This window comes from Notamacropus eugenii, chromosome 6, assembly GCF_028372415.1.
Source record: "Notamacropus eugenii isolate mMacEug1 chromosome 6, mMacEug1.pri_v2, whole genome shotgun sequence".
In the NCBI taxonomy this organism is placed as follows: Eukaryota; Metazoa; Chordata; class Mammalia; order Diprotodontia; family Macropodidae; genus Notamacropus; species Notamacropus eugenii.
The window spans coordinates 45,505,426-45,518,777 of NC_092877.1; the positions used below are offsets into that span (position 1 = coordinate 45,505,426).

The 13,352-nt window shown below is 39.9% G+C and overlaps 1 protein-coding gene across 5 annotated transcripts in view; it reads right to left on the reverse strand.

The window, feature by feature from the left end:
- Window positions 1-1,418: 1,418 nt before the first annotated feature.
- GAK (cyclin G associated kinase) overlaps window positions 1,419-13,352 on the reverse strand; it is a 140,848-nt gene continuing 128,914 nt past the window's right edge. For all 5 annotated transcript variants that reach the window (XM_072619743.1, XM_072619746.1, XM_072619744.1 and 2 more), the window contains 3 exons: window positions 12,912-13,060; window positions 3,757-3,933; window positions 1,419-2,091 (listed from right to left, as the gene is read on the reverse strand). In XM_072619743.1, the coding sequence (XP_072475844.1) occupies window positions 1,990-2,091; window positions 3,757-3,933; window positions 12,912-13,060 (428 nt within the window). In that variant the 3' untranslated portion in view covers window positions 1,419-1,989. The remainder of the gene's footprint in view (window positions 2,092-3,756; window positions 3,934-12,911; window positions 13,061-13,352) is intronic.

Below are 13,352 nucleotides of genomic sequence, written 5' to 3' on the forward strand. Positions count from 1 at the left end.
CTTCTTTCTCATTTATTCATGAGATTGTTCTTTCTCACACTGTAGTCTCCCAAGCCTTCATAACTAAATTTGGTCTAACTGTCCCTAAATACTGCACTGGGAGCTCTTGTGGAGCTAAGAAAGGCCACATATAACCAGCAGAAAGAGATCTGACTTGTCCGGATAGGCTGGTCTCAAAAACAGAGCTCACCAGAAGTCAAAAGAGATTAGTGTTCTGGGAAGCTGAAACAACTGTAATGTTACTGACAAACTGCCCCATTTGACCTCCCCTCTCCAGATACCAATTAACAAAGAATTCACATGAATTACACATTGAAAAATCAAGAATGTTTTCTTAACCATGCTTTTTTTTTCCATGTTCCTGTTACTGCTAGGCAGAAGCTACCTTATATATGCCATTTAACAGAAGGAAGTTAATTTTTTTTTTCTTTTTCCAGTGTTTAATTCTAGAATTTCTCACCCCAGATATAGCCTTTAGCTACTGGTATAGCTAGAATTGGCACTAACAGCTCAGGCTAGAGGAATTAGGGAATTACAAAGCTTCTCAGAGGAAATCATTTCAGGTTTACACTGAAAAAGGTCACTATCCATTGTACAAGATAGTTTTCCTCCTCTTGTCTCTTTCCTCCCCCCTCTTTTTTCCCTTTCTGCATTGTTTCCTCCCCTTCTCATTTTTCAAAAAGAACAGAACACATGTAAAAGCTGTTAACCAAACTTAGTAGCAACCCAGATTGTAAGAAATTCTTTGTCATTGTTAAAATACCTTCTTGTTACAAATCAGACATGAATCTGGTCCTTGTACTTATTAAGATAGTGAGAGTTACTTCTTGGGTCTAAGGTGTGTGTGTACTGAAGGCCAGCAGCCATCTGTCTGGGTATATATCATTATTAAGACATTCTGACAATAAAATGTATGATCAGTCAATACAGTCAAGAGCTGACCAGACATACAATAAAAGAACAGTAAATTTTTTCAACAACAAATTGCAAATGAGATCACATTTGCTGACTTCAGAACAGAAAAAAGCATGGTAAACAATATTGTGCTCACATTTCAACATCAGATTCAGAAATAAGTAGGACAATCTTCTTTTCTACCAGCATATTTATAAAACCAATGGAATGGACACTATTCCACCGGAGGGGGTACAGGGAAGTAGGGAATCAGAAGTGACCGGTGCCATGAGCTGGGAAAATAAACCCTGGCAATACAGTTTAATGTCCAAAAAATTCTTCATAAATAACACAAAAAATTTTTAACATGCAATCACTTATATTAAAAATGCCAGTGTTTCTCCACGTGACATACAACCACTGTCCAGAGTCATGAAATGTGATATGCAAACAACTTGGTTTCTTGCTTCCCACAACCAAGAACGCTGGCTTAGCGGCTGCCAATTCAGTATAAGGAATGCAGGTTATCATCAGAAAACATTTTAATTATATACAAAAGTGATTATCAGGATGATTACACAAAATACAGATGTAAATGTACACCTTCTATAGATTCAGGTAACAATGCTGTGCTTAGCAAATTCACTGTTTCTCATTGCACTAAAGAGCTTGGACTGAGTTGAGAGGCACTAAACATCAAACTCCAATCACAAACTAGGGAAACACAGCAGAAGCACAAGTCAGAGTTGTCTTCCTTTTGGGCAAAAAAACCAACCAATATCGGTGGCTTTCGAATGAATGGCTCGCTCTTCTTACACCAGTGCACCCCAAACAAGGACGTCATTAGATTTTTGTGTTTCATAATCAAACTGAGTGGGGGGAAAAGGTTCATTCTGGGCTATGATTGTGATGTGGCAAGAGGCCTTTGCTGATTTACATTTTAAAATACACCCCATCTACAAGAGTAGAATTTCAAACTTGAGGATGAGCTCATGAAATTTTCTCTCAAATTCTAGGAACATTAAGTCCAACAAACAACACCTTCAGACGCCATTCTGCTGCCAATGCATTTTGAAAATCCCCAAAACTGAGGATTTAAAAAAGGGATTTGGATCCCTGATTTTCAAACTCTGACCAGGCATCATTTAACTCCATGAAGATCATTTTGGCATACTGCTCATATGGCTGCCCGGCGGCCTGGGAAGAAAGAACAGACAGACATCAGAAACTGGCAGCCTCTTCTCTAAAGACTCAAGCAAGTCGTACCTGGCCTTCCCTCTGTTCCCCACCCCACCCCAACTTCTACAGCACTAACCAGAACCACATGGCAAAAACTGAGAGTAGCCTAATGTTGGCCAAGCAGCTGAAGCCACTTACAAAATGCCCACAAAGCTGTGCAGGAATTGCAGAAGGAAGCTCCTCAGGGCAAGAGGGGCTACAGTTAGGTGGATCTGTAGATCAGAGAAACTCGCCATCACTGACAAGGTAGCTCTGAACAGTTTTTCTTTTACCTCTCTCCCAAATCTCAGCTGGTAAAAACATCCCATGTGATTTGTTCTTGGGGCGAATGAGCTTTAACACTGGCAAAGTCTAGCCCTAGTCTAGGACTGTTAAATTTCTCCTCAGGTGACAAGCTTCAGGGTCAAATAGTTTCTTCAGAAACACAAATTCCTTCTCAATTCTCCACTGGTTCAAAAGGTAGGTAGTAAGTTTAGCAGTGTAGTTCACAAAGGCAAAGGTAATAAAACACCTGCAATATCAGCAGGTGTGATTTAAATAATGGTACCCCATAGCTGTGGGCTGCCGTTCTCTCATGTGATCCTCACTGGATCAACTTGCCTCAAAGGACAGTTCCTGAGACAGCATCAGCACTCTGTCCTTAATAAACCTTTGGGCTAATGACCAAGTCTTGGCTTCATGTAACTTCATAACCTTACTAAGGTTATGTAACTAAGCTAAGCTGAGTAACAGGCTTCCAATCTGCTCTGCAGTATCTCAGATCACAAGAAAGGCACTCTCTCCCTCGTCACTCAAGCACTGGGGCCTTCTCCTGACTGTGATCCTCAACATACAAGGATGAGATAAACAACAAAGACAATAAGGAGAATGACTGAACAATTAGTCCTGGTCAGTTATCTCAAAGCAAGGTACTAACAAACCTCTATAAAGGCAACACAAAGAACCTTCGTTATTTCCCCTTCTCCTCGTCCCCCATCAGCCACCCCAGAGACATCCAGATAACAAATGTGTACCCAATACCAATCACAACAATATGTACAGAAGGTACATATGACTCTATATAACCCATCACCAACAAGAAACACCCTCTTCCTCCCATTCATGGCTGTTCAGTAACAATAATGGCATATCCATGAAGTACAGCAACCTTTTCAATTCTACTTCCTCCACGAGCATATAACAATTTGCTTATAGATCAGAGTACAGAACAGACTAAGTTGTAAATCATTCAGCTAAATATTAATGCTACATAGTAACACTTTTGACATATTTGACATATTACAACATTTGAGTACAAAATAGCCTTAGATGAAAATGTAAGTTATTACAACAGAACTCAAGGATCCATAATTAGATGTCTTAAAATATTCAAAAAATGTTTATGTTTTAATGTTGATAAAAATCAAAATTATTCAGCTTCATGTTCTGCAGTAAAGGCATCTAGTTGGCTGAAAAACTTTCCTATCTTCATATCCTGACTTCATAATTCTTGCAATTCAAAAACAAAAGAAGTGGGGGGGGGGGAGGGAGGGGAAGGGGAACAGAGAAGGAAAGAAGAGGAGGGAAAAGGAAAGAGAGGGAGGTTGAGGAGGAAAATCCCACAGGTGCCCTTGGACAGCTCACCTTATCTGGATGAACCACCAGCACAGCCTTTCGATAGTACTTCTTCACCTGCTCAGGAGTCACCAGGTCTGCCATGCCAACTGGCTTCCACCTGCTTTCTCCCTCCCAAAGCACCAAGTGCAGTGTGGAAATCAGTGCTCTTATATTTCTCTCTTTTCCTTCAATCCAATCGAGAAGCTGAGAAAGCACAGGAAACACACTTAATCTATATGTCTGCACACTCTTACAAATTTTCAGTTCATTCACAAAACCCTTTTATATGACCTTCAGGAACGCCTGGAGTGAAAATTCTTTCCCCCAATGAGGATGCACTCCTCTTTTGTAGTTTACAGTCTTACATAAGACTGCACATAATGCCATGCATTGCTTTTCTTTTTAAAGAGAAATAAAACATTACAAACATTCACAGATCTAGACTGAACTTTATTTTGGAATTAGCTAAAATAAACAGGATTTATTACATTACGAATGTAAACAAGAGTTCCAGAACTGTTTCAATTCAAGCAATAGTATTAAGGTTTTGTAAAAATAAAATTAATTTGAGCTGTTTCTCAAATAGTAGAGAACTATACATGTATGTACAACTGATACTGTTAACTACTGATCTCTACACTAAAGCTAGCATTTTAGAATTAGACAACACTTGTTAACCCGATTTGCTTAGATTAAAATATACAGGAATTGAAAATTTTCACTTATTCCAACTGATCTCTAGGAAGTAATTATCCCTAGCTTGGTGAAAGTTTGCTATTTCTTGAAGAACTAGCACCATTCAAAATTATGCCTTCTAATTATATGAGTTCAATTAAATTACAAAATGGAACTAGCAAAGATGTGTAAAATCATCTAGTACACACCCCCATACATACACACACCCCTTTTCATTAGCCAAGATAGCACCCAAGACTAGAATCCAGGTCTCCCTTTCCACTAACAGAAAAGGTTGCTGCACCAAATACTGACCTTAGTTGGGAATTGGTCCTGAAAAGTTATAGATTATAATAAATAATCTTCTTACCAGGGCTCAAAACCTCTGCCTAAATAAAATGGCCTGTTGGTTACCAGAAATAGCCTCCACTCTTTTCTTCCAAACTCCTATGACTCTGTGTACTCTGAATCACAAAATGAGATGCCTGAGTTTGGAGGGACCCAGGAGTTCACAGTCTAATGACTAGTGCAATCTGAGCACAGCCAGTGATGGGGAAGGTATTAACATCCGCCATCCTGGCAAGGCAGCCCATTCCACTTCTGGACAGCTCTATACCGAGGAAGCTATTCCTCAGGCTGACCCATATACACCTGCTTCTCTCTACAGTTTCCACCCACTGTAGTTCTAGTTCTCCAATTCAGGACCAAATTCAACAAATTTAAATCCTCTTCAACATGACAACTCATTCAACAGTGAAAGACAGTTATCATGTTTCCCCCCTAAATCTTTTTTCCTCCAGGAGAAATAAACATTCTCAGTTTATTCAACATAATCCTTGTATGGTGTGGTTTCAAACATTTTCACTAAGTGAATTATCCTCTGGATACGCTTCAGTTTTTTAAGTGACTCTCTCAAAACATAGCATCTCAAATTGGAGAGAATACTCCAGGGGGAGTTTGAGAAACCCAGAAGACAACAGGACTATCACATCCCTTACTTTGGACACAATACTTGTATTAATGTAGCCTAATGTCATATCATCACTAGGAGCTGTGGTCATGCTGTTAACTCATACTGAGCTTGCAATCTACTAAAATATGCAGGTTTTCCTTCGCATGAACTATTACTATCATAGCCATACTTCCTCTATTTCTATATTTATGCAGCTGACTTTTATTTTAGAATTATTTTTACTGTGAATTAAACACCAAATAAAGCATTTCCATAAACACAGAAGAAAAGACTCTATATGGTACTGCAAATCTCTTATTTTTATGTAAAAGCTTGCTTTTGTTTTGAAGTATATAATAAATTCAAAATATAACTTTCAAAGCTGCCTTGCTTGTCTGCGAATTCATTTTGGCCTTCTGTTCTCTTCTGTGCATTAAAAAAATGCTTCAATGACCGCTTTTTCTTTTGGCAACTATTCCCAGTCCCTGAAAAGGAGGAAGGGAGGGAGGATCTTTGCTATTATCCATTACATTTCATGTTATTTTGACCCATCTGATTCCTTCATCCAATTAAATGTGAGTTACCTCTCGTAGTCTCACGCTTTATGAAGACAGACCATCCGACATGAACTCCCTCATGTTTTCTATTCTACCCCTCTTCATTACTCTCTTTTCCTATTCCTATTCTTGCTCTCCCATCTCTTCTATGAGAATGCCCTTCCCCTCCCTCCACCTTAGGCCCACTAATCTTCACTCTCCCCATAACCACTCATGCATTCCCTGCAGCCTATAAACATCCCAGGCCTCCGCAATCCTTAAAAATCTTTCCTTGTCCCCTTTTCATAAAATGTCATTTATATTCTGTCCCTCTTTATATCACACTAGATAAAGCATTTATTAAGCACTTACTAACAAATGTAAGTAAAAGTAAAGACAATCACTGCCTTTAAGGAGCGGTAATGAGGGTAGAATATCAGATTAGAAGTGAGCATGGCTGGCCGGCCTGGGCACTTCCTCAAATGGAGGTTCCAGGAAGGAACTCACCAATCAGAAGAGGAGTCTGAAGGGGTAGAGGCATCTCCAGACATGATGAGAGGGAGCTAGAAAAGTCCAGAGTCAAGATAAAGAGCTTAAAAGTGATTGTGGTTTGCCCAGGCACTTCCTGACATGGGAATTCCTTTCACAGTCAAATTCCTAAGGGGGAAAAAAAAATATCTGCCACTTCTCCTCCTCCCACTTCCTTCACAATCCCTTGCAATCTGGCTTCTGATCTCCCTCCTCAACTCAAACTGGTCTCTCCAAAGTTACCAACAATCTCTTGACTGTTAAGTCAAATGGTTCTTTCTCACACTCTCTGTATCTGATACTGCTGAGCCACTGATGGCTGGACACTTACTCCTTCCTGGGTTTTCATGACACTGCTCTTTCCTGATTTTCCTTCTACCTCTATTAACTGCTTATGGTCTCCCTTGCTGAACTCTTATCTATGTCCCACTCTCTAGCCACCGGTTATCCCCACAGTTCTGTCTTGGGTCTTCTCTCTTTATATTTTTTTCTTCGTGATGGCATTAGCTTGTATGGGTTCAACTGTCGTCTCTATGTAGATAATTTTATATACCGAGACCTAGTCTCTCTCCTAAAGTTACCTCAAACTCAACAAAATCCAAACCCAGTATATTCTTTCATAAAGCAATCCCTACTCAAAACATCATTTTTGGTGTTCCACAGGAACCATCACCTTTCTAGTCACCAACTCTTTGGCCCCAATTCTCGTCACTTCTGCCACTGCATGTCTCATATCATGTTGTCTTCCCTTCACTCACATGGCCACCATCCCAGTTAGGCCTTCTTCAGTTTTCCCTGGGCTACTGCAATGGGTTCCTAACTGAACTTTGCAGTATGCTGTCACTCCCTTCTCTAATTCTGCCAAAACAATCATCATGAAGCACAAATCTGACTGTCATACCCCTGCTCAAGAGCACAAAGGTTAGGTAACTTGTCCAGGGTCACACAGTGAGTGTCTAAGGCAGAATTTAAACACAGATCTTCCTGACTCCAAGTTTAATGACCCATATCACTATACCCTACTGCCTCTAAAGTTATTCTTTCACTAGAAGCAGTTGGTGATATAGTAGACAGAGTATTGGACCCAGGGACCCAATGAGGAAGACTGGAGCTCAAATCTACCCTCAGACCCTTAACTAGCAGTGGGTCACAGAGCTGGGCACTGGTCTGCCTCAGTTTCCTCATCTGTAAAATGAGGATAGTAACAGCACCTAGCTCTCAAGGTAAGATCAAATGAGGAAGTGTTATTAGTAAAGCACTTGATAGTGCCAGCACCATAGGAGGCCATTCCCTCCCTCCCACTAGTCCATTTCTCTATCATTACCTGAATATTCTCTTAGTGAATTGCTCTGATCACTTCACCCCTCTTTTTTCCAACATTTCTAGAAACGCTCCATTGTCTACAACATACGACACATGCCACAGCAATGCAGGTTTTCACAGTCTAGGTCCAGCTTACCCTCCCATGTTTTCTCCTCCTTCATTTAGCCACACTAGCTGTTCTGTCCTTTTGCTGTCTCCCTTATCCTACATGGGCTCCCCAGCTCCACCTAAGAAGGCTCCCACTCCACCCTTCCTCCTTCCTCCAAAGCCTAATTCAAATGCCATCTTTCCTTCTTGAAGCTTTTTCTTAATTCAACTGTAAGCTAAAAGTATTCTCTCACTCCTCAAATTTCTCATAGCACTGTATCTGAGGCTCTCTTTTACATTTATCCCTTTGAACCATAGTTACTTATGTATGTACCTCTTTTCCTTCATTACACTGTGAGCTCCATGAGAGCAGGATAACTGTCCCATCTACCTGCCTCTTCAGTGCCCAGCACAGGGTCTTGCAAATAGTAGACATCTCATAAATATTCCATGGTCTGAGCACTTCTGCAGGCCCTTTCTGTCAGTCTCTTCCCTTCAGTGCTCTCATCCAGACTCTGAGCCCCTGGAACAGCAATCACTGCTGCTTCCTCTCCTCACCAAGCAACACTTGTTTCTGTATCCTGTACCCTTTGGAATCTCTCTGCCCATAGACCATAAATGATAACACATTCTTCAGCCAGATAAATTCCCATCAGTGTGCTACCCATCTGGGTGAACAGAATGCCTTTAAGTCACTTAAAACGCACTCTGTTTGAAAAAGGGCCTTAGGGATGGACGGAGATTACCTTTTCCTCTTAACTGTACACACTGCACTGCAAACCATGAACCCTGAGCAGTCCTCAGATATTCTCCCAGTGTAATGTTTGATGCAATTAACCCTGTCCTTTCCTCATGCAAGAACACAACTTTGAAGAAAAATACTTTTCTCAGGAATCTTCCTCTTCCAGTTGCCAAATGGGTTTTAGGAAATGACCCTGCAGCGAGTACTAAAGCATCTTCTTCCACTCACTCTAGTGCTCTGAAACCCTTATCTGATCCATAGAGCCATGAGTGAAAGGCACATAATCTAGGGAATCCCCAGGAATGAGGAGTGTACTACAGAATGTTCTCCTGGGAAATGTGTCAGGCTTACATTTCCTTGCGTTCAACAGCCACTCCTTTTCCTAACTATTCACGAGTTGATTAGCTTTTTTCTACACCCTCTTCTGGCCCCAAAGACTCACCATACAAAGTCTTTTCTACAGAAAAAGGCTTTTTTTTTCTTATTAAAGCAAGATCTACATATTCAGATATGACCAAAACTAACAACTTTATTTCCAGCCCTGAAGTTTGGTATTTTATGGGAAGGGATACATACAAAACAGAGATGTCTTAAAATTTTTAAGGAATTTAAAGAAATGGAAGTGTGTATTGAGTGCTCCTATTCTCCAAAAGCAATCTTTAAAAATTTTTTACCAAACATCTAGTAACATAAGTGAAGTCTAACACAATTTGGAGTCCTAGAATCATTTTCTATCACCAGTAACAGAGTAATAATCCATCACTGTTAGTCCTACTTTATTTGCTGGGTTAGTTTTTCTCCTGCCCCTTAAATGTGGGCACTTCTCTTGACAGTCTGTCTTTAACCTTTTCTTCTCTCCCTATTCTTTCCTCACTCCCAAGCTGGCGAGTTTTCCAGTGGTTTCAACAGAATTACTTCAGTGAAAGAGGACTGAATTTGCAGTTAAAGGGCCTGAGTACCTGTATGACCATGTGCAGGTCACTTACCCTCTCTGTGCCTCAATTTCCTCTCCTGTAAAAATGAGTTAAGCTAGATAGCCTCTAATGTACCTTCCAGTTCTAAATCTTTTAAAACTGATCACTTCTACCCGATGACTGCCAAACCTAGCCCTCCCAGCCCTCCCTGTCCCATCTGTTCTCCTATTCTCTAGTTCCACAACTGTAACTGCCTGTTACTTGTCTTCATACGAATGTTACCTAACCTACCTCATACTTAATACAGTAAGCAATATACATAATATTATCATTTTTCCCCTAAGATCTGCCTGCTCTCTGTTTTTGGTGATGGCAGCACCACCCACTCCAGTGACTCAGGCCTAGAACCTAAGAGCCAGTCTGACTTCTCTCCTTCCCTGCCCTCTGCTTCCAACTAGCGGACAATTCCAATAAATTCTCTCTTGGTTGAAGTTGCCACGTTTCCTTTCTTTCCACACTTTCAACACCCAAGACAGGCCTATCCCCTCCCGCCTGGACTACCCTCCTAACCGTCTCTAGGCTCTCACCTCCCCAAACAACCTTCCCACAACTATTGAATATTACCAAATTACTACATCACCACAATTACCAAAACAACCTTAACGATAAAATCCAAATGAGACGTGTAAAGCACTTCGTCAACTCTGTGTATTAGATACATACGTGTGCATGCGTACATACGTATTAGCTAACAGTATTTATTACTATTTAAATATGATAACTTGGTACACAATTTGACCATTCTATTTACCTACTCAAAAAAAGGATAAAACATAAACTCTTGAACCTACAATTCAATGACCTCCATGATCAGGTTCCACCCACATCAAAAGAGTTATTTTGTTTCCATTTCCCTTCGTGTACTTCCCATCAAACTACATTATTAGCTGTTCCCTTCTTCCTTCAGTTCCCTCCTGCCTCAGTTCAGTCCATCTTTCAAGACACAGGGGCAGGCTCCACCTGGATCAACAGTTGAAATGTCCTTCCTCTAAAGTACAAGTCAAGTATCAGTCCTGGAGTCAAGGCTGCTGAAATTGATAGCGCTTACCTCACATTTTTCATAGTACCACCTGGTTTTCACCTTTGCATTTATCATATTCTACTTCTACGTGTACATGGTATGTCCTCCCATTAAAATATAAGTTCCTTGAAAGCAAGTGTTATCATTTTTATCTCTGTATCATCACAGTCCAACACAGTCTAATTCATTTCGAAAGCACTTAATATATTTACTGGATTGTGGCAGCAAGAGATATCAAGGCAGAACACTACACTTGGAGCCAGGAAGACCAGACTCTGATTCCAGCTTCAAAGACTAGCAGTGAGATCTTGCACATGTCAAAACTTCTTTCCTTCTCAGTTTCATCTTCTATAAATGGGGATAATAAGAGTTTTTACTTCATAGGGTTATTGTAAGGGTTAAATGAAGTAATAGATGTGTAAAACATTTTGTGAACCTTAAAATGCTACATAAATATTAGCTGCAGATGAACAGGAAGACTTCAGAGAGGCCTGGAAGGTCTTATATGAACTGATACTGAGTGAAAGGAGCAGAACCAGGAGAACATTGTACACAGAAACGACCACAGTGTGTGAAGAATTTTTCTGGTAGACTTTGCCCTTCACAGCAATGCAAGGACCTAAAAAATTCCCAACAGACTCTTAAGGCAAAATGCCTTCTACATTCCGAGAAAAAACTATGGAACTGGATCACAGAATGAAGCAGACCATTTTCTCTTGTGTTTTGTTTTCATGGTTTCTCCCATTCATTTCAATTCTTCTATGCAACATGACTAAGGTGAAAATGTATTTAATAAGAATGTATGTAGAACCTATATAAGATTGCACACCATTTCAGGGAGGGAGGGGAGAATAAGGGAGGGAGTGGAAAAAAATATAAGACATATGGAAGTGATTGTCGAACACTGAAAACAAATAAGAAAAAAAAGAAAAAGAAAGAAAAAAATGTTAGCTATATTTGTACTAAATTCAGAGTGTGTGAAAATATTACATTTCTCTGAACAGTTCCTGAAGATTATGAGTTATAAGAAACCTTGGTGGGATTCTAGCCCCATTTCTCATTTGATGTAGCAATCCTTTTTAGAATATCCTTGACAAAAAAAAGAAAATCAAGGAAAAACTGTCTTATTTCTACTTGACAGATACTTCCTGACAAGGCAGCCCCTTCCACTGTGGGATCGCAAAAACTGTTAGAAATTTTTTTCATAAACAGAGCTGAAACTTGCTTCCCTATATAACTTCAACCTGTTAGTTGTCATTCTTTCCTCTAGAACTACAAAGAATAAGTTTGCTCCCTTTCTCCTACATTTGAAGATAGCTGTTCCAGCTTACTAGAGTGCAAGCTCTTTCCTGTAAGGGCACAAAGAGTCATTTTTTCATCTTTGTATGAGATCACCAAGCACAAGGCCTTCAATAACACAAGGCAGTTAATAACTGTTAGGTGAATTGAATTTTCCCCTTATTCTTGTTTTCTCCTGACTAAACATTCCCAACACCCTCAATCATACCAAAGTGATAATCTCATGTGCCCTCCCCATCCCAATTTGTCAGTCTCTTTCCACAAGTCTCCAAATGTTGCCTGACCAGGGCAGAAGACAGCAGGGCTATCACTGCCTTCATTATAGACACTATGCTTCTATGTCTTAGGCCTAAATCAGAGTTACAGGACGTTTCAGCATCCCTACCATGCTACTGCCATATATTATGCTCCAACTAAAAGGTCTAACAGGGTCTCTTCCAATCAGTTCCAGGGCAAATGACTATAACTCTCCACTATAAATTACGACCTACCAAAAAACAGGGGAAAAAAACATGATTAAGCAATTTGAATGTAAGGCTTCACATTTTTTCCTGTTAAGCTTCATCACTTCTACCTGTCAGAATTTTTTAAAATCTTGAGCCTGTTTTCCAGCCATCTCAGCATCAAGTTAACCACAGACCTGATACCCATTAATCTAAGCCCTTTCCATGACACAGCTAAGATAATTACATACCGTTCTGTATTACCAAGCAAAAAACACTATGACCAAGTTGTTCCTAGAAGATGTTCCTACCCCTGGAATTCTGGGTGGTCATCAAGGCCTACATACTACCCACCCCTCTGGAGCACTATTGTCTTGGCCTCTGCAGGATCACAGCTAAGAAAAGCATTATCTTTACCTCTTATGACATATGTTGACATTAGATAAGTCATTCTGGCTTTCGACCCATAAATAAAATCCTTTAAAAGCAACCTTGTTACATATATAGCACATTGATACAATTGTAATAAAAACATCAAATACTTTTGAATGTCATGTCCCTCCCCTTCTTTTGAAGCCACAAAAGGATTTAAATGGCCAAACCTTTAGCTTGAGAGGATCCATATCTTTGGACATCTCTTGCTTCCTCATCTCTGCAATTGTCTTTGGTCCTTTTTTATCAGATTTGGATGAAAATCCTTGATTGGGTAAAAGATCTTCAAAATCATTTTCTGAAACTTTTGGCTTTTGAGCTAAGGCACAAAAACAAAAAATAATTTTTTTGAAGTTGATCATACGTAGCCCTTGTTAAACCTATATTTTAAAATCTCCATGTAAAAGACTATGTTTTTCAAAGAAACACATTACAAAAAGCAGCACACATAAGAGAGAATAAAGGAGTGGAGGGAGGGAGATAGGAGAAGGGAGGGAAGGAGGGAAAGAGAAGGAGCTCAATGCAGTTACTTCTTAAACTCTGGGGCAGTCAGCTCTCTTCTAAAGAGTTTGGATACAAAAGGAAAATCATAGTTGTTCCTGAAAAGCAGG